The sequence below is a fragment of the Selaginella moellendorffii genome, unplaced genomic scaffold, assembly GCF_000143415.4.
Source record: "Selaginella moellendorffii unplaced genomic scaffold, v1.0 SELMOscaffold_32, whole genome shotgun sequence".
Lineage (NCBI taxonomy): Eukaryota > Viridiplantae > Streptophyta > Lycopodiopsida > Selaginellales > Selaginellaceae > Selaginella > Selaginella moellendorffii.
In genome coordinates, this window is record NW_003314293.1 from 1,401,883 (window position 1) to 1,423,103 (window position 21,221).

General features: G+C 41.1%; 2 protein-coding genes and 1 long non-coding RNA gene across 6 annotated transcripts in view; 2 read left to right on the forward strand and 1 right to left on the reverse strand.

The window, feature by feature from the left end:
• LOC9649993 (GDSL esterase/lipase At4g10955) overlaps positions 1-21,221 on the forward strand; it is a 43,466-nt gene that overhangs the window by 18,515 nt on the left and 3,730 nt on the right. The gene's annotated exons all lie outside the window — the stretch shown is intronic.
• LOC9649996 (GDSL esterase/lipase At4g10955) lies at positions 1,684-3,475 on the forward strand. Of its 4 annotated transcripts, none has more exons than XM_002976832.2 (3): positions 1,684-1,842; positions 2,271-3,305; positions 3,369-3,475. In XM_002976832.2, the coding sequence occupies exons 1-2, from the start codon at positions 1,781-1,783 to the stop codon at positions 3,283-3,285; spliced, it is 1,077 nt and encodes a 358-aa protein (XP_002976878.2). In that variant the 5' UTR covers positions 1,684-1,780; the 3' UTR covers positions 3,286-3,305; positions 3,369-3,475. The 4 variants fall into 4 exon arrangements, with proteins under 4 accessions (XP_002976878.2, XP_024537491.1, XP_024537492.1 ...); XM_024681723.1 differs by having other exon boundaries at positions 3,372-3,475; XM_024681724.1 differs by having other exon boundaries at positions 2,271-2,658; positions 2,719-3,475.
• LOC112348699 lies at positions 10,059-11,216 on the reverse strand. The gene is made up of 3 exons (XR_002993147.1): positions 10,755-11,216; positions 10,652-10,694; positions 10,059-10,596 (listed from the first exon to the last, which is right to left on the reverse strand). It is a non-coding gene; the product is annotated as an uncharacterized LOC112348699 (long non-coding RNA).

Here is a 21,221-nt window from a genome sequence, read left to right on the forward strand (position 1 = left end):
GAAGCTTTGGAAAAAAATGAGAAGAAAAAAAATTATAAAAAAACTCAGTTTGTTGCATATTATATGGAACAACACTTGATTTTCTTAATAATAGTGTAATTCTTGTTTAGTATTATTTAATAATATAATTGATCAATCAAAACTTTATAATTTAAAAATATAAGATTAATTTTATTGCACACCATTATATGGTAGAATAAAATAGAATATACTAGAAAGTGTTTAGAAAAATTTATAATTTATAAACATGTTTATAAATTATAAATATAATATTAATTTAAATGAATAACAACTATTAAATAGTAGAATCTCCCAGAATATCTAAATATATTTTTGATGTATCTATCAGCTCTCTCTCCTTGATAGAAAAATTTTGGATGTTAAGGGCTTTCTATTGAGTAAAGTTTCCTTGCATTTTTTCTTGCTAAACACCCAGCACCCATAGCTTATTATGAAGGTGGAGAAGGTTGGAGATGGTTCCTCCATGCTAGATGTGGCATTGGTATGTCCTCTTCTTGGCAAGAAAGAATAAAAATTCTTACTCAAGCTAAAAGTTTATTTTATGTTTGTGGCTATTATACGAGTGTTGGCATTGCTTTCATTAGCTTCAAGGTTTATAGTGAATTCTCATGTCATGAGTTTACAAATCTTTTTTCTGCCATCTTTATCAAGTGCAATATATGTCATCCAAGTGAAAAAGAGAGACTAAGGCATTTCTTTTTTCTCATATCTATCCCAGAGCAAGTTACTAAGGCACTCAAGGAGCACAAAACAATGTTTGTGAGACTGGATGTATATATTAATTATGTAGGCATTGCTGAGCAAAGGGACTTCCTTAGTAATGCAAAATGGTGCAAGGCCTTGAGTGTGAACCTATCAAATGCACAATCCAAGTAATACGTCTCAATTCTCACAATTTCCTCATTCCACATTCTTCAAGAGAGCACATTCTAGCCATAAGAATCTGATGCGGGAGAGGAAGAACATTGTGCTAAACTTAATGCTTTATGACTTTATGAGAGAAATGACAAGCTGTTTGGAAGCAATTGAGGAGGATTGGGTGTTGGGAATTGGGAGTATTTGGAATATTTACACTTATTTCTCTGCTATGATCTAGATGAAGTGATGGGGAAGTTCCAGAAGAAGAATTGAGTTCTGAATGAATGTGTGGTGCTCATATCAAATTTCATTACTACTACATCCAAAAAACGAAAGTAAAGTGATGAAAAACTTTTTTCAACTTTGAAAGGGTAAGGTGTAAGCTTTATATATAAAGAATGCTGAAAGTTATTGTGAGTATGGGATGGGTTTGGGTATCTGGGAGCTAGGATTGTATGTATCTAGGAAAGCCAATAGCAATGTTGTAACATGTTTCTTTGATAAATTTAGTTACTTATCTTTTTTAGTCTAACAAGAGACAAAGTTTTCATAGACATTAGTATCCAGTTTAACTCTAGTTCAAAAAGCAATTTGCTCTTTACTGTGTTAATAAATTATGTTACTACTTTCTTTTGAAGTTTTAGACTCATTAAATAACATAAACCTTTATTTATCATTATGTTTCACTATTTTTTTAAAAATGGTTTAAATTTAAATAGCTATAAATATAACGAAACAAGCATTTGCTCGGTAAAGAAAAAATCCAAATAAATAGGAATAAGAACCACCCTAGGGCCTGTTGAATTTTGGTTTGAAAATTTGGCTGAAGTGTCGGCGGTGTCCACGATGCGAGAGAACGCGTTCAAGCCCTAGCCAGCGTTCCAGGCGGGGCCGATCGCCAATGCCAGAGGACGATGCATATCGATTCGAGGTTACGGGGCCAAAGCGCAAGCATTTCAACTGGTAAAGAATCTCGCCGCCCTAGCTGCATTGCTCTGTTTGAAGCGATTCTTGGCGGGCTGGGTGTGTGATTTTGTCAGTAGAATCCCGTTTCGATTGATTCCAATCGCCCCCGACAGAATTCTCAGCTACCCTAGGCTTGTCTTTGGATCATATTTCATTTGTCCCATTTTGGTGTCTCTTTCGTTCACTTGCGTGCTAAGGGCTGATTGATAAGTAGCTAGAGTTATTTCGATGGCTAGTCTTTAGTGGATTGGTCCTCACTTCTCCATTCTTTTTTTTTTGTTGTTTCGCAAAGCTTGCTTGGGCTTGAGTTCATTGTCTACTTTTTTGTTTCATTGCTGCTAAAGACTTGGTCCGGTTAGAGTTCTCGTCCTTTAAAAGCTTTTTATCTCGATTCCTCGCGAGTTCTTACCATACATTCTTTCCAGGGATGTTCCGGACGACAAAAGAGCAATCTTGGCATGCCTTGTGTCAAGCGTGTACTCACTCCAGCACGACAGATCGAAAAACTACACAGGAACTCCGCAAGCTCTCGCTCCTCCCTGGTGGACGTCCTTCAACTACGAGCTCCTCGACGTGATCCTCGGCAATGACAAGCTCCGGATCAACGGCGCAGTGTTCGTGTGGAACTACAAAAACCACTGGAAGCCTGCCAGAGCTCCGATGGTGGTCCTGGCGCTCAGAGGCACGGACAGCCTAACCAGCGACCTCATCGTCGACTTCAAGATCGCCAACCAGGAGCTTTACAAGACAGGCAGGTTCACAGCCGCGTACAACGCTCTCCGAAACGCCGTCGCATGGCATGGCAAGGACAACGTTTGCATCACGGGGCACTCGCTCGGAGCAGCGGTGGCGCTCTCCGCCGCTCGGATGATGGCATCGCATGGCCAGTTCGTCGAGGCTCATCTCTTCAATCCGCCATTCTCGTCCTCGACCGCTCCATACAAGTCACTCTTCGGTGCTGAGACTTACAGCAATCTCCAAGAGGTTTACACCGTTGCAAAGGCCGGGCTCGTCAACTTACTGGTGGATGCCGCAAAGAGAAGGGAGTCCGAGGCAGAGTTTGCGGCACTTGGAAGCTGGTACCCGGACATGTATGTTCATCCCAGTGATCCGGTATGCTCGGGCTTTCTCGAGCACTTCAAGAACTATCAGTATATGCTACAGGGGAAGTACGCGAGATTGGCGATGCCTCACGAATCCATCCGGGGCGTGCTCTGCTCCTCCAAAGCGAAGCCGCATCACCTCATCCCCTCGGCAAGGCTTCACGTCCCAGCGGATGAAGGCAAAGCTGCGAGTGCTCGAGACGCTCATTCTCTTACACAGTGGTGGTCGGATGGAGCAGTCGTTCAGGTGCAATTTGTCAACTTGACAGGTCAAGAACACTTGGATCATCCGCTGCAAATCTTGTTTGGGGGGATAAGCTATGAACCTATGGTGTAGTACGCGGCAATGATTTCATGGTACATATTTTCTCTGTGCTCAAAGAACCCGAGAAAAAAGATTTTTATTTTTTCCTGTGCTAGAAGAGAACGCGGCGTGTTTTCGACGTTCAATCTGACTGGAAGAACGTCACAGGTGGATGTTTACCACGTCATGACTTTACAATGAACACTTTCATTGTCTTGCTCGAGCCAAAGCCTTCAAAGTAAGTTTGCTCGCGTTTGTTTTTGTTAGATGGTTAAAGAGAGAACGAGGCCGGATAATGAGGGTTGGCGATTTCAACTAGAGAAGCACAAGCCAGTGAGAAGAAGCTGAGCTTCCCGAAAATGAGATTTTTTAATCGATGAAGCGTCACTCTGCTTCCATGCTATAAGAAGGGTTTGCTCGAGGACATGGAAGGTAATCTTGTTCCATTATCAGTTCTTTTTTTCCTTTCCTATTAGAAACGTTGTGTTTTATTTTTTTAGATGGATCTTCCAAGTCTTAAAAGGCTTGTTAGAGATACAATCCATTACGAAATTTTCCGAAATAATTATTTAGATTCAGGAAGCTTTACTTGTATATAAGGATATGTATGTATGTATAGCCAAGTTTCATTACATTTAAAAAGATCATTAGTTAGTTTTGTGAATAGAAGAATTAAAAATAAGTGTAAAATAGATGTAACAATCACAATGGTGAAAAAATTTAAATAACACATAATATTAGTGAAAAAAATTTAATATTTTCTTTTCTTTTTGGTATGATTAGTTAAATAAATCATCTAAGAGAAACTACAAAATTGTGTTTATAAATTATGCTTATAAATTATATTGGTACATTTAATTTAAGTATTTTAGAAAAAGTTTAAGGTTGAAAAGAAAATTAAAAGTTAATAAAACTGTGGTTGGTATTGTAATGTTAATTTATGAAATTTAATAGAAGAATTTAATAAAGTAAACTATATTATAGTTTTAAACTATAAAAATTTCAAATATAAAAAAATGGTGATTTCCATGTAACTATATGGTGATTAATGGTGATTAAGAGTGAGCCAATAATAAAAATTTATTTTAAAGTATTTCAATCTATGTTTTGTTAATGTTTACATGTTTTCAGACTAAAAAATACCACTGAAAAAGAGAAAACTATGTTGCTTTTAGGCCTATTCAAAAGCCTAAAGACTAAAAGATTATGTGAATTTAGATTTCAAGTTAATAAAATAATAATCAATTATAAATATTTAAATTTTAAATTTCATATTTATAAACTAAAACACTTATTTTTATTTAAATCTGTATTAATTTTACAAACAAAAAAAACAAAACATAGCAAAAATATTATGTAAATGCCTAAAGCTAAAATGTTAACCAAGCATTCCTAATTTTCTTTATTCTTTATTATTAAAAATACTTATTTATTGTTAATAAAAATCCAAAATTATTAATATCAAAAGAATTTACTTTTTAAAAAACTTTATTAAAAATAATTAATCTAAAACTCTATTTTAGATGGCTGAATGCTTCGAAGGTCTGTCATGGAGATGTCCAGGCTAGGTGTGTACAGCAGCCTGGCAAGGACTCCTCATCTGCCAAGGACTTAAGACTGAATTCCTGGCACACAAAGCTTCACCGAGCTAGAGATGGTGTTCTACTTGTGAATGCCTGGCTCCATGAATTGGAGAAAGGAACTTCGGCCGTGGAGTGGAAGGATAAGCAGTTGCCTGGCAGCGATTCTGGCATCGCCCGAGCAGTGAGCGAGAAGTGGGAAGAACTCACATTGAGGATAAGCGTGAAATCATGGAAAAACATTGGAGCAGTTGCAACAGCTCTTGGATGGTGATCACCAGCCGCGCATTTACGACCAGAGTTCCGTGATGTAATCCTCGAGTCGTTTTCGTGTTTGACGAGGCAGGGGGTTTGAACGAAACCCGCTCAGAGTTTTGTTTCCGTGGAATGCCAGCTTTGCGCTGGACTCAACCGCGAAGCTTTTGCCGAGAAAGAGCGACGAGGACAACAGCAGCTCGCCGAGAAAGTGCGGCGAGGACAGGCGAGCCGTTTTCGTGTTTGACGAGGCAAGGGGTCTGAACGAAACCTCAGCTCCGCGGGGCGCTCAGAGTTTTGTTTCCGTGGAATGCCTACTTTGTGCTCATGCTGGACAACCGCGAAGTTTTTGCCAAGAAAGAGTGACGAGGACAACAGCAGCAGGGCCTTGAAGACCGGGAGATGCTTATTGCCTCCGATCTACTTCTTGCTAACTTTGCAACTAGACATGCTCAAGCCGGGCCTGAGCGTTGCGGAGTATAGTTCTTCGTCAACCTGGATGAAGTATGGAAGGCCTGTGCGGGCCGCCAGAATAGGATAGGGTGAAATGGGAATCAGTAATGAGTTCGCCATTGAAGGCAAGGTGACAGAGAGCCAGGGATGGTATTGTTTGCTGCTGCAACAGGCCTGCAGGTGTGTCCTCGCTGCCCGATGGTAGCGTCACATATGAACGTCGTATTACTATGAAAAACAGGTTGTTTGTCGCTCTTCCAGCGACGCCCAGCTGCTAGCCTGCTCAAGTTCAAGAAGTGAAGCGGTATGCTTAGCTGGTACCTTCATCCGATCAAAGTGGTGGTCCCCTGTTCTGCAATTCTTTTGCCGTGCGGGAAGTCCCGGATACTGCAGCGAGATACTTTGCAGGAGGCCTTGCTATCGGGCATCAAGCGGAAAACGATATGCGTGGTGCCGATCTCATTCTTCCTGAGGGGATGACTTGCTGCGTTGTGTCCCTGAAGACGAGGGGCGGTGTCTCATCCGAGCTCACCAAGTGGAAAGTTCTTCCTGTGGTTACCGTGTATGTCAATGCAAGGAGCAAGCAGTTGCGGACACAAAGTCTTGGCTTTTGTGGGATCAGGAGGAGGATAAGAGTGATCTCCAGCTGACATGCTATGGCCTTGATGGCAACTTCGGTTACCTGTCAAGGGAGGTGAGGGGCCTGCTCAAGAACATACTCGTAACCAGGCCGGATCCCCTTAAAGGTGCGGGAAGCCGAGTGGATCAAGCAAATGCTGCCGTTTCAGTGCGAGGCAGACTTCGTCGTGTCTCCGGCGGCAGGCATGAGTCTATGCTCATGGATTACTCGGTTTCATCTCGAGTTAGTACTTGCTCTATCTCGTACTCTTGGTTCAATTAACTGTGATCGGAGCTCGAAGTAATACTAGTTCGCTGCTTACGCTTTGCTCTCTGTGCTGTTACTTTGGCTTGATTTTGGATCTACTCACGGAAGAGAAGCTACCAGGTATGCTTAGTAATGTTCGAGCTCGACCTTTATTATTTTGTAGATTACTTATGGTGTGATGTATCATAAAGGTATCATAAAGTATCATAAAGTATGTATCATATGTATCATAAAGTCAGCTCTTTCTTTCTTGTAACTCGCGGATGAGATCCTAAACATAGTATACAACGAAAGGTTTATTGCAACTTCTAGAAAAAGATTCGGTATGAACCATATGAGACAGCCGTTCGTCTTAACAATGGTTGTCTCTTATGTTTCCGACATTTCCAAAGACAAGCCTAGGGTAGCTTGAAAATTTGGCTGAAGTGTGTGATTTTGGCAGTAGAATCCCGTTTCGATTGATTCCAATCGCCCCCGAGAGAATTCTCAGCTACCCTAGGCTTGTCTTTGGATCATAGCCTTTCATTTGTCCCATTTTGGTGTCTCTTTCGTTCACTTGCGTGCTAAGGGCTGATTGATAAGTAGCTAGAGTTCTTTCGATGGCTAGTCTTTAGTGGATTGGTCCTCACTTCTCCATTCTTTTTTTTTGTTGTTTCGCAAAGCTTGCTTGGGCTTGAGTTCATTGTCTACTTTTTTGTTTCATTGCTGCTAAAGACTTGGTCCGGCTAGAGTTCTCGTCCTTTAAAAGCTTTTTATCTCGAGTCTTCGGGAGTTCTTACCATACATTCTTTCCAGGGATGTTCCGGACGACAAAAGAGCAATCTTGGCATGCCTTGTGTCAAGCGTGTACTCACTCCAGCACGACAGATCGAAAAACTACACAGGAACTCCGCAAGCTCTCGCTCCTCCCTGGTGGACGTCCTTCAACTACGAGCTCCTCGACGTGATCCTCGGCAATGACAAGCTCCGGATCAACGGCGCAGTGTTCGTGTGGAACTACAAAAACCACTGGAAGCCTGCCAGAGCTCCGATGGTGGTCCTGGCGCTCAGAGGCACGGACAGCCTAACCAGCGACTACATCGTCGACTTCAAGATCGCCAACCAGGAGCTTTACAAGACAGGCAGGTTCACAGCCGCGTACAACGCTCTCCGAAACGCCGTCGCATGGCATGGCAAGGACAACGTTTGCATCACGGGGCACTCGCTCGGAGCAGCGGTGGCGCTCTCCGCCGCTCGGATGATGGCATCGCAGGGCCAGTTCGTCGAGGCTCATCTCTTCAATCCTCCATTCTCGTCCTCGACCGCTCCATACAAGTCACTCTTCGGTGCTGAGACTTACAGCAATCTCCAAGAGGTTTACACCGTTGCAAAGGCCGGGCTCGTCAACTTGCTGGTGGATGCCGCAAAGAGAAGGGAGTCCGAGGCAGAGTTTGCGGCACTTGGAAGCTGGTACCCGGACATGTATGTTCATCCCAGTGATCCGGTATGCTCGGGCTTTCTCGAGCACTTCAAGAACTATCAGTATATGCTACAGGGGAAGTACGCGAGATTGGCGATGCCTCACGAATCCATCCGGGGCGTGCTCTGCTCCTCCAAAGCGAAGCCGCATCACCTCATCCCCTCGGCAAGGCTTCACGTCCCAGCGGATGACGGCAAAGCTGCGAGTGCTCGAGACGCTCATTCTCTTACACAGTGGTGGTCGGATGGAGCAGTCGTTCAGGTGCAATTTGTCAACTTGACAGGTCAAGAACACTTGGATCATCCGCTGCAAATCCCGTTTGGGGGGATAAGCGACGAAGCTATGGTGTAGTACGTACATATTTTCTCTGTGCTCAAAGAACCCGAGAAAAAAGTTTTTATTTTTTCCTGTGCTAGACCAAGGTTTGAAGAGATCGCGGCGTGTTTTCGACGTTCAATCTTACTGGAAGAACGTCACAGGTGGATGTTTACCACGTCATGACTTTACAATGAACACTTTCATTGTCTGCTCGAGCCAACGCCTTCAAAGTAAGCTTGCTCGCGTTTGTTTTTGTTAGATGGTTAAAGAGAGAACGAGGCCGGATAATGAGGGTTGGCGGTTTCAACTGGAGAAGCACAAACCAGTGAGGACAGATAATGGAGAATAACTTCAGAAAGAAGAAGCTGAGCTTCCCGAAAATGAGATTTTTTAATCGATCAAGCGTTCACTCTGCTTCCGCGAAAGTTAGGTTTTTTATGGGGCTCCTTGCATCCCTTTTGCAGTACTATAAGGTCACTCTTCTAGGTATTGCCCTTGTGATGAAGAAACGGAGAAATGAAGCGCCTGTGTTGTTGCAAGACGACGTTTTGGAGACGGTTCTCAGCTATGTGGACCTGGCCACACTAGCGACCTCATGCTCCGCCGTTTGCAAGTCATGGAACGCCATCATCGGCGATCCATCCTTTCGCCGCCGCTGGTGCCAAAACAGTGGCCACAAGGAATCCTTGCGGCTTATGACTAGCTCCTTCGACTACGGCGAGCGTTGCCACGCCTGGGATCCATCACGGCCCCAACGCAGCGTGGAGTTTCCGTTGCCCCACAAAACGGAAGAACTTCCTAACGCTCAAGTGGTTGCTTCCGCGGGTGGCCTGGTATGCGTCTTCAGGACGCACAGGGGCATGGTTGATCCTGCTGATGATGTGTTTCACCTGGTGGTGGGGAATCCAGTGACCCAAGAGTGGAGCGAACTACCACCGCTCCATTGGGAGGACAGAGAAAGATGCACTTTAGCGGGAGTGATCGACTTTGCCATGTTCGTCGACAAGAATGGCTTCAAAGTCGGTCTGCACTACACCGCTGTCGACTTCTCAGGCCACTGGTGCTGCATCTACGACTCGGCAACGCGCTCCTGGTCTTCTCTCCCCAAGCTCCCGTTCTCGCCAGCCTACGTCAAAATGAAGGCGCAGCGGCTTTCAGATTACAGCGTGGACGTGGCACCCCCTGCTGTATTCCCAGGCTTGGACGATTACTTCTACGATCTCACCATCCTGGGATTTTACGACTTTGGCCGCGGCAGGTGGAGCACCGGGGAAGTCGTGCGCAGCCTGAGGATTACAACAGGCCTGGAAGACAAGGTTGACCCGGATGGAGAGATCCTGCGCTGCGTCTTGCCGCTCCCGGGACTGTGCACCGCGAGGCTGTGGGAGTACAATGGCCAGCGATACTTGGCAAGTGGCTGGGTGTATGCGGGAGGCTACCGCGAGGCAGGGGAGTCCGGAGTTGATGGCTATGGCGTGTGGAAGGTTGACGACAAGGGTGGCTTGGTTGCCGTCTCTGCAAAGACCCATATATCGATCCTTCGTCAAGTGTACGCTGGGCAGCGCTCTGTGGGAGCGGTTTTCCGTTGTTCTGTTCATGCAGAGGCCAATCTGGTGATCTTTTCAGAGATAGGGCTCATGTTTGTTTACGACTTGAGCACAGGGGATTGGGGCGGAGTAGGGGGGCACGTAGATGAATATTCACAAGCAGTGATTTTTCGCCCGTCCCTCAGGGCACCTAGATGATCCAGAAAGGAGGATGAACGCCACACAAACAGGTATTGTTAATCCTGAGCTAGTCTGTAAGTTAACGAGACTTCCTGGGCTGGCAGGAACACACACACCTGTTTGGAGCATTGGCGAAGTCTGTCTATTATTCAAGAATTATACACATTATGTACATATAAGATTTTGAGATTCTATGTACATAGAAGATTTTGCCTCCCAGAGGATTGCTACTCAACAGTACGGTAGACATATTCATGATGGGGATGAAAGTCTACTCTTCAAATCAATCAATGCCTCGTGATCCGCTGGTACGCTGCACCATTCCTGGGCCATATTCGTAGGTCGGATTCGAGACCTCCGCGCCGAAGATCTCACGCTGCTGCGGCCGTGGTCTCCTTGTTCCACTTTAGAATTTGTGACCTTAGCAGGCAAAGCTCATGAACATGCTCTCCATCCGCGATCGCAGTCTTTGCGCTCCCTCGCCGCGGCCTTTGGAAGCCGCCGATAAGACTGCGCCACTTTCTGGCGGCTCCTGGTAGAAAAAGAAAAAGAAAAAAAACAAAACAAAACCAAAGAACCTTTTTGCTTTCCCGTCAAGGCGAATTTCTGGAATTCGTCTTCGCTGCTCAAGACGATTGTCGCTCAATCCGGCAGCTCTTTAAACATCTACGACCACAAAACAAACGCGTGACCACCGTAGCAAAACATTTCACATACTTACTTTCATAAATCGTGATCATTCGAGCATATCACGACAACAAAAACTATGAGGCGACATCCAAAGTGAAAACCATTTCTTCAGAACATCGAAAACAAGAACTTACATGAATAACTTTGCGCCATTGTTTCAACCTCTTTCTCCTCCAACCAAGAACACGAAGGAAAAAAAAAAACCTCTCCCCCAGATAGACGCAGAGAAAGAAAGCCCAAGCGCAGGCAGCAAGAAAGAAGAGAGACTTACCCGTGTAGCGTTTTGGAGCATTCCCTGGGATCCAATGGAGGCGGCCGAGCAAATGGGTCGGCGCTAAACCTTGCGAGGCGCGGCGGCGAGCACAGCCCAGTTCCCCAATCGCTGGAATCGGCGAGAGCGGCGGCCCCAAAAGCCTCCAAATCTTTGCTTGCCACCTTTTGCTAGACGAAACGAGCGAGGGGACTAGCGCACCACCCTCGACGCCATGGATGGTGGTGGTGGTGGACGCTTAAACTCACGCACACGCACACGGGGGCACACCACTTAATAGAAAGAAAGAGAAAGAAAGAAGAAACCCAACCCAACTCCCTCCTCTCTCTTTGAGTTGATGGCCTAACTCTCTAAGTAAGAGTGCGATGCACGACTTTCACCTCTAACACGAAAAAGAAAGGGCAAACAATGGGAGAGAGAGAGCCCAAAAGGTAAGAAAAAAAAAAAGATTGAGAAGAAAAAACGGCAAAAAGAAGAACAATGAGGGTTAAAATGTATAAACCGACTTGGGTGGTGGAAATTATTTCCCCCCAGCGGTCCAATCCATGGTGGCTTAAGGTGAGATTAAAGGCTAATCACAATTAGCCGCGGGCCAACGACTGCTATGTGCCACCGCCACCCTTCGGGAAAACAAATAGGATTTGTGTTAACCGAGGTGGAGTTTATTACCATTAGCGGGTGATTAGCGCCGCAGGCGTCAGATTGCTTTGCAGCAACGGTGAGGATTGGAGGGCGCCAGCGCTTTACATGTCTACGTGTACGCTGCATGGACCAGGAAGCAAAAAGCAAAAAATAATGCTTGCCTCTCTTTTATATGTTTCAAGCCTTGTTGTGTTTTTTTAGGGGCCACCACCTTTGGGTTTGTAATGAGGGAAAATTTTGACCAAGGACGTGGAGTTTGTGGGTCGGCCTGCTGCCGCTGCCTCGTCTAGCAATAAAGTGGAGAAAGGGGGTGCAATCACCACCGTTACTTTTAGCGCTTACCTGTCCCATTATGTTGGATTTTGATTTTGGTCAATGATTAGGTACTTTAAGATCTTTAACCATATTTATGTACTAAATTGTTTCTGAAGAAATTTCAAATGACACTAATCATCAAGTAGACTTTAAAACTAAATTCTACCGCCAAAACAAACATGCCAAAAATTAAATATGAAGAATTACACAAATGGTTTTCCAAATTAATTTCATCTCATCACATATATGTGATAACTTAAGCAGAATTTGATACAAACTAAGAACTCTGCAAGTATGAGAGTAATTTGTTTTTGAAATAAATTAAAAACAGTAACTTAAATTAATATAATAACTTAAAGAAAATTAAAATTATTTTGCTGTATAATATATCAAATATCTGTTTTCCAAAACACACGTAATTATAATCCATCACACATTATAGTGGCACTAAATTTTAATATAGAATAAGTAAAATAAAAAAATAAAATTTCATAAAGACTAGTATACTAGTTCAACTTTTTGTTATTATATTATTAAATTTAGCTTTTATTTATCTTTGTTTTTTTATATCAACCCTTTAATTTAAAATTTATATTTTAAAATTATTAATGTAAAAAGATATGGGAATATTAAAAAAATAAGGAATTAAAATAACTAATGTCAAAGGGAGAAAGAAGAAATAAAAGTTCTAATATAAAACTATTATAAAAATTATTTTTAACTTGTGACAATGATAAAGGCTGTCAAGTATAATAATTAATATTTTATTTGGTGTATCTCATAAAAGTTTTTGATTTGATTTAAAGTTTAAAGTATTATTTTATATAAATAATTATTTCACTATGTGAGTGCCAAGTGTAGGGTTACGATGCCGTATACTAATATTAGCGTAGTGGGATTTTGGCAGCCGTTGGATTGGTTTCAATCTGGACCACTCGCTCCTGTATATAAGCTAGGGTTTTTGGGCTAATTGATATGCACATTTCTATATTCCCTTTCCATATTCCAGGCACTCACATTGGTGGAGATGAGGGGCACCTTTGATTGTCCCTGAGGAGTGTTTGGATTTGGGATTTTGGTTTAGATCTAGCTTTTGCATCGTCTAAATCTAGCTTTTTCCATTTCCTTTTTTTTGTTCTTTCTTTTGGTTTAGATCTAGTTTATTGCGTTGTCTAGATATACCATTTCCTTCTAGCTTTTTGTCATCTCTCTTCTTTTGCTCTTTCTTTTTCATTCATCTTCATGGCAGATCAGCAATCTCCTCCTTTGACTCTAGAGCAGCAATTGGTACAATTGCTTAATGCTATACGCTTGCAATTGAACAACCAAACTCAGTTGATGGTGGCGTTCACAGCACGTGGTACAACTCCTCTTGCTCTTGGTGCTAATCCTCGCATTCGGCCGGAGTTCTTTCGCGGGAATCCTGGGGATGATGTGTACCATTTGTTCGATCACTTCACGGTGATTGCCACATATCATTCTTGGGATGATGCTTGACGTTTGGGTGAGTTTCCCACGTGTCTCCAAGGGACGGCATTGCAGTGGTACAATGGTTTGAGCGCAGCCACTCGTGGGGATTGGAGTGTTCTCTCGGACGGACGTCTTCAAACGCGCCTTCGGACATGCCGATGATTGTAATGATGCTTTCTAACAATTGCATCGTCTTCGCCAAGGGCCATCTGAGTTGGTGATGCAATTTGGCGTTCGTTTCTGAAGTCTTTTGCTTCGTGCGGAGCCAAATATGTCGGAGCGGATCAAGCTAGGAATGTTGTGGCCAGCACTTCGTCAAAATCTTGTCGGACTTGTGCATGCACTTGCTCCTGCCACCCTTAACGATACTCTTCGCTTGGCACAACATTATGAGATGTCGCCTCTTCCACTTCTCGCTGCACGTCCTTCCGCTCCACTTCCTATGGGTGATGGTCCTGTTCCAATGGAGGTTGATGCTGCTGCTGCTCGAGTCCAAGGACAAGCGCGAGGACGTGGTCGTGGCCGTGATGTTCGCTGCTGGGCGTGTGATGAAGTTGGTCATACTTATCAGCGTTGCTGTCGTTTTCCAGATTGGCGACCTCCATTTCCTAGATGGAGACCTTGGCGTCAGCAACGTCCTGTGGGTGTTGCTGCAGTGGAAGGTCTGGACACCGAGATGCATCCAGGAAACGAGGAGTCACGCGAGTAATGGAGGGACCTTGTGCGAATAAATCAGTGACCCCTCCATCTTTCTTTCGGGAGTATCATCAAGGGGTTCACTCGGCACCGGTTCATCCCGTGTTTACTTTCCAAGCTCATTTTTATAACAAGAGGTCTCCTATTATTCTTTCCGTGTTGGTTGATACAGGTTCGAGTTTATCTTCTATTGCTCGACCTGTTACCACACGTTGTCGTCTACACTTGCGTCGTGCGGCGGAACCAGTTTTCATTCTTTATGGCAACGGCCGTACACATGCATGTGCACGGGATGAGGTGGACCTGGTTGTGCGTGTGGGCGATCTCGAGCTTGAGTTGCAGTTGTTGCGGGTGGTGCTGAGTCAAGCTTTTGACCTCATTCTTGGTATGGATTGGTTGCAGTGCAATCATGCCAAGTGTGACTTTGAGGCTTCTTCCCCTTGTCTCATACTTCTTTATGTTTCATCCATTCCTCTCACTTCCATACCTCTTTGTCCCTCTACTTCTACCTCTGCTTCCATTACTTTTGTTCCCCCACTCTTTCCTTCTGTGTTTCCATCTTGTTCTGCTTTTCCCTTTTCCGATCCCTCCGACGATCTTTGTGTTGCAGCAGTTGACCAGCTCATGAAGGAGTATTCTGATCTCTTTGAATTTGACCTATTGTCTAGGGCCAAGATTGCCACACGTCATCCGATTCCAACTGGGGATGCTCGTCCAATCAAGGTTCCTGTTCGTCGTCGGTCACCTAAGGAGATCAAGATTTTACGAGCCAACGTCAAGGAAATGCTAGAGAAGGGTGTTATTCGGAAGTCGCGAAGTCCTTGGGCATGTGAACCTCATCTTGTGACGAAGCCTGATGGGAGTATTCGTTTCTACATCGACTATCATCCGTTAAACGAAGTGACGATCTCAAATGTGTATCCTCTTCCTCACACTGCTAATCTCTTAGATCGTCTGGGGCGAAGTCGTTGGTTCACCAAGCTAGATCTTGCTTCTGGGTATTGGCAAGTACCGATGGCCGAAGAAGATATTCCTAAGATTGTTTTTTGTACACCATTTGGTTTGTACGAGTTCTTGGTGATGCCATTTGGTTTGAACAATGCTCCAGCAACTTTCCAGCAAATGATGGACGAGGTTCTTTGCGATATGCCGGAAGTGACTGCTGACTTCATTGATGATGTCTTGATCCACTCGGAGGGGACGTGGGAGGAGCACGTTCGTGATGTTTGTAAAGAGTTGGATCGGCTACGTGACGTTGGTTTAAAGCTAAAGCGGTCAAAGTGCGTGTTTGGGTCCAAGGACACAACTTATCTTGGGTACCGTATTTCCCGTGAAGGTTTGCAAGTTGATCCTGACAAACTTATGGCTGTTTTAAAGTTCCTTACTCCGAAGTGTGTGAATGATGTGCAGCGCTTCTTGGGTAAGGTGCAGTATCTCGGTCGTTTTGTGGATCATCTTTCCGATCGCACTACACCATTGCGAACATTGCTGAAGTCATCAACGTCATCTTTCATATGGTCTCCGGATTGTGAGCGGGCGTTCGTGGATCTCAAGGAGCTATTGACGACTCCTCCGATTTTGGCATATCCTGACTACACTCGACCTTTTATTTTGCGCGTAGATGCTTCTGACATTGGTCTTGGAGGTGTTTTGATGCAAGAGAGCTCGAGTGTGCCTGGTCAGCACCACCCCATTGCCTACATAAGCCGTACATTACATAAGCCGTACATTTCCGGCATTTACATTCTCAATATCGCCTTGAAGATGGCCTTCTTTATTTTGTGAGGACGGATCCTGATGATCATTTACGGCTTGTGGTGCCTTCGGTGTTTATTCCGCGGTTTCTCCATGCCTACCATGATTCTCCTGTTCTAGGTGGGCATATGGGACACCGTCGTGTTACTGAGAAGCTGCGCAGGTCTTTCTATTGGCCGGAGATGCGACGTGATATTATCCGGTATGTGCGTAGCTACGTTTGGTGCCAAGCTCGTAATACTCCCCCTCGTGCTGCGGAAGGATGGTTGAAGTCAATTGCGGTTTCCCGTCCGTTTGAGTTAGTGGCGTTTGATCTTATGGGACCTTTTCCACGGTCGACTACTGGCAATGAGTATATTATTATTGCTTATGACTACTTGACTCGTTGGGTGGAAGTTGGTGCTCTTGCTAGTGCCTCTGCAACTGCTGTTGGATACTTCCTCCTCAATCAAGTGGTGTTCCAGCATTCTTGTCCAGAGCGGATTCTTTCAGATAATGGTCCCGCATTTATGGCTGAGGCATTTCATGTTTTGACGTCTCGGTTGGGGATATGCCACACTTTCACGAGTGCTTATCATCCACAATCAGACGGTCTGGTGGAACGGCTCGTTCGGACATTCAAAGAGATGATTGCAAAGTATGTGAACTTTCAGCATTCGGATTGGGATGGTTATTTGCCGTCTCTTCGGTATGCATATGTTACAGGGGTGCAGAGTTCTGTTGGTGTTTCACCATATAAACTCCTATATAGTCATGATCCAATATTACCAACGGAGCTGGGTTTACCTTCACGATTGCCACGAGCTGCCGATGCTAAATCATGGGATCAGTATTTGACAAGCATTCTTCCACTTGTCTGAGCAGAGTCTGCCGAACACTTAGGCCGCGTACAAGTGGGACAACAATGGCGCTATAACTCCCATCATCGTCCACCTGCAGAGTACAAAGTGGATGATTTGGTGTTAGTCCGTTTTCCCCATCTTACAGTACGTGGTTTATCTAAGGGGCTTCTTGCGCAATGGAAAGGACCGTATCGAGTGTTGTGGCAAGTTGGACCACAAGTTTATGAGGCTCAGCATGACGTTTAGCAGGCCGATCCTCTAGAGATTGTGCATGTGCAGCAGCTGAAACGCTTCATACAAAGGGATCAAGAGGAGTTATTACCACCTACAGATCTACCGATGCCTCCTCCTGACGTTCCTTCGGATCCCGGCCCATCTTCAAGAGAACCCTGATGGTCTTCCATTATCCCAAGAGGAGGGGATGATGTGAGGGCTAAGTGTACGGCTACGATGCCGTATACTAATATTAGCGTAGTGGGATTTTGGTAGCCGTCGAATTGGTTTCAATCTTGACCACTCGTTCCTGTATATAACCTAGGGTTTTTGGGTTAATTGATATGCACATTTCTATATTCCCTTTCCATATTCCAGGCACTCACAACTATAAAATTATTTTTCGGAAAAGTATAATGTGTTAACCATCTATCAAAAAATTTAGAATAATTTTTTATTTTATCTATGTTAATTAATATAATTATTTTTATTTCTTAACTATTGGTTTATAAGTAAACAAAATCAGCTATAAAGCTAACATTAAAAATAAAAAATTTTATTCTCAAATTAATAGCATAAGAAGACATGTTTTTGAAAAAAATCATGTCGAAGTTTTGGTGGCCAATGGGTGGTTAGCATAGTTAGTTAAAGAGGGAAAACAATGGCATGACAACTTTTATAAATTTAAAACTTTATTAAGATACTTATATATGGCAAAAATGTTTTTTGTACTCTAGTATGTTCCTTTAATTAAAGTGTTCATACATAACAAGAATCCTTTTTAGTATAAGGTAGTCTAATTTATAATTGGGTTTAACTACTATACTCACAATTATAGGATTAGGAAGAATATAAATAACATATTAACATGTATATTAATATGGAGTGTATCAGTAAGTTTGTGCTTTTTGCCATAAACACTAAATAACAAATGGATTACAAACACTAGGAGAAGAATAAATGCAAAGTAATGAAAGTGTCTGTAAGTAAGGTAAAGGTTTATTGAAGCACTAGATTTAGAATTGAGTTGCAAAATTGATAACAATGCATTTTATGTGTTATATAGGTTGTAATTGATGAAGAGAGCAAACAAGTGTTACACTATTTAAAAATTCAATACAAAGAAATACAAATAATGGATTTAATGAAACAAGAAGGGTCACCATAACTATGGTGAAGCAAAGTGTAGTTTATTTAAGCTAATATTAGGCAATATCAAAGTTTTTAAATTTGTAGAGTTTTAATAATGTATTTTCCCCCTTTTTGTTTATATCAGATTAAAAAGAAGATCAAAGTTCTTGATATCAAATGCTCTTTAAAAACAAAAAATGAAAAAAAAAACCAAGGTAGGTTTAGCGTGTTCAAAGTGTTTATTATTTCCTCGTACTTTACAACCCTTTTGGATCTGACAAGTATTGAGCCTTGAAAGTTTATTTACTTCTAAATGTTGATTTAATCTTTAATTGCAAATTTTGGCATTTTGTAAATTCACTAATTTAAGAAAAGTTAATAGTTGTATAAAGGGTAGTTTAACTTGTTGAGGGTCTATTGAATGCATAGTGATAGATTTATTGGACACATTCTAACTACACATGGCATGGACAAGCTCATCATTCTATTTTAGTATGTTCATCAACTCAGCCTGTTTATTATAATATGGACAAGTGCATCATTCCATCTTAGTATATTCATCAACTCAGCTTGTTTATTTTTCATTTATGTTTTGCTAGGTTCATGATATACTTTAAGAGTATTCAATAAAAGTATCAAGAAAAATAGAATCTAACATGTGCATATTCTTCCTTAAAGAAGTAGAGTATATGGATTGCAAAACATATTATATTATTGAGATTATTGTAATAATATTTTAATATAATAAAATGTATTGAGAAACAAAGATAAATTATAGAGTGGATAAGTTTTTGCCTTTTATGAGTTGAATCTATTTTTATTCAAAGAGTTTTAAAGATTGCATTGATTAGCATTTGCTAAGCAGTTTCTAGTCCATAACAATAAAGAGAAATTGTTGAACTTTATGAATCTCGCCAATTGATGATATTAAATACAGGGTAATATCAATTTTTCACTATGCATTTTTTGAATTTTTTTTGTAATGTTGGGTCATTAGGTTAGGGAATAAGGTAGATATGATATTTAATTTTTTCTCATTCAAATAAGTCTTGTAAGAGTAAAATTTTCTTTATTATAATAAGAAAATTGGACTGTAAAAGAGGATTTAAGTAAGAAAGAAGCATGCTAGGGTAATAAGTCTATTTCTCACGTCTTTATTTAAATCTTTGTAAGTTTTCTAATTTTATTTTTTTTTGCAAAAATTTTAGATCTATGAATACTCTTCAATCCCAATATAAATCATAGATAAAAATGCTATGTTTTAAAGATTTTAAAGGGGAAAGGGGATTATGGGAATTAGCTTATTTTAACACATATCAAAGAAAGATTAAGCCAACTTGAAGAATAAAAAAAAATTTAATCTCAAAGAAGAAAGTTAACACATTTCATCCTATTGCTTTTTTTTCAAATAAGGGAAAATATAATATTTTTTAAAGAAAATTATTCTTTTGGTAGAAAAATACATAAATCCAAGAAAAAGAAGCTTAGGAAGCTAAAAAAAAAAGGTATAATATAAAATGGTCTAAAAATTTCTAAATTTAATTCAAATTTACATTTTCATCTTATAATCACTCTTTAACATCTTTATGATGCCTCAAAATATGGGGGAATACAATTTCTAATATTCCTTCTTTGATCCCTATGAAGTTCCTTTTTGTTCACAACAATAATTATTAATTCTATTATTAAAACAGATTCAAAGACAATTTAGATCTCTACATAATGCTTGAGTTAATAGGATTTAATGGATAGGTTTTTGGGCCCTCCTCACCACATAGCTATACCCTTAGTTACTAAATAAAAGGTCCATTTAATTTTTATTGAATTCTCTAACCATGTAGATAGAGCAAGGTTCTAATAAAGTATACAAAATATCCAAATAGTGCTACACCCACTTAAATTGAGAGCATTAACTATTCAATCTCCTTGAGGAGTTAGAGTTGGCTATTAAACACTTCACCAAATCATTCAATTTATCTATTCATATTTAATTTAATTTTGGACTCTTTAATGTTTATATCATCACCCACTATATGAAAATAACTTTTTTTTCATATTGGTTCTTTATAATCCTCCCTTTATTATCTCGTAGAGACTTATCAAACCCCTTAATGTTTGAGAAAAAATTGCTTCAGGCTTTCACTCCACCCTCACCACACCCTTGGATATGTTTGTCCCTAGATATATTAAGCCTTGAACTCGGTATTGGACATGGTTTAAGATTCGATCCTCGACTTAATTTTAGTTTCAATCTTGGATTTGTTTCAAACTTGGTCTTGAATTTTGTTTTGCACTTTATCTCAACACTTCTATATATTATAATAATTGCCACATGTTAGTCATTCTTTTGTTATTTTTTAAAAACTCATTTATCTATCGTTTTGTGCTCATTCCTAACACTTCTTTAGAAGTTCACTTCTTTTTGACTTTTTGAGTCAAAGCTTTTAGTCCAAATATGTTATACTCATTGAACTTTTACCTCAACCACTACCTTTCGACTTTACTTTGGGATTTAGGGATTTGTATTTTATAAATCTTTCATGACTAATCTAGTTTGATATCCAAGTAGTTTTTCCCTTAAGCCTCTAATATTACACCATGATTGCTGCCCTCTTCTTTATACCCATGTTATACACGAGTTATATATCAGACAATATTTAAGAGCTAATAAAACCTAAGTAAGATTTTAAAACTAAAATTCTATCACAATATTTAATTTTGTGTTTTTAATAGCTATATAAGATAGAGAGAAACTAGTGCTATAAAGTTGGGGTGTTTAATATATAGGAGTGAGGCATAAAATTTATGAAGGTTTAAACAAAGGCATTTCTCACTCAAATCTTTAATTCAAAACCCCACCCCACCCCACCCCCACCCCCCCCTTCCCCCTCTCTAAATCATATCCATATGATAAATGGAAAATTATAGAGTAAATGTTTTTGTAGATTTTATGACATTTTAAGCTATAATACATTTTAGTGTCATTCAAGTGTTCATCACTTTTTTCAATTTAAATCTAATTTAGAGAAAAGGAACTCATCCCATTGTTCTATTTCATTAATATTCTTGAGTTTAGAAAAGAACTTAATAAAACTATACAAATAAGTAGTTTGTTGAGTTCAACTATTTATTAAATTGCATTTCATTATAGGGTCAAAAATATCTCAAGACCTCTTGTTTTTAAAAGAAAAACATTCTTTTCCATATTTGTCTTAGATTCTATCACAAGATTTATTCAATCAATTACAAAGCTCAATTACCACTAT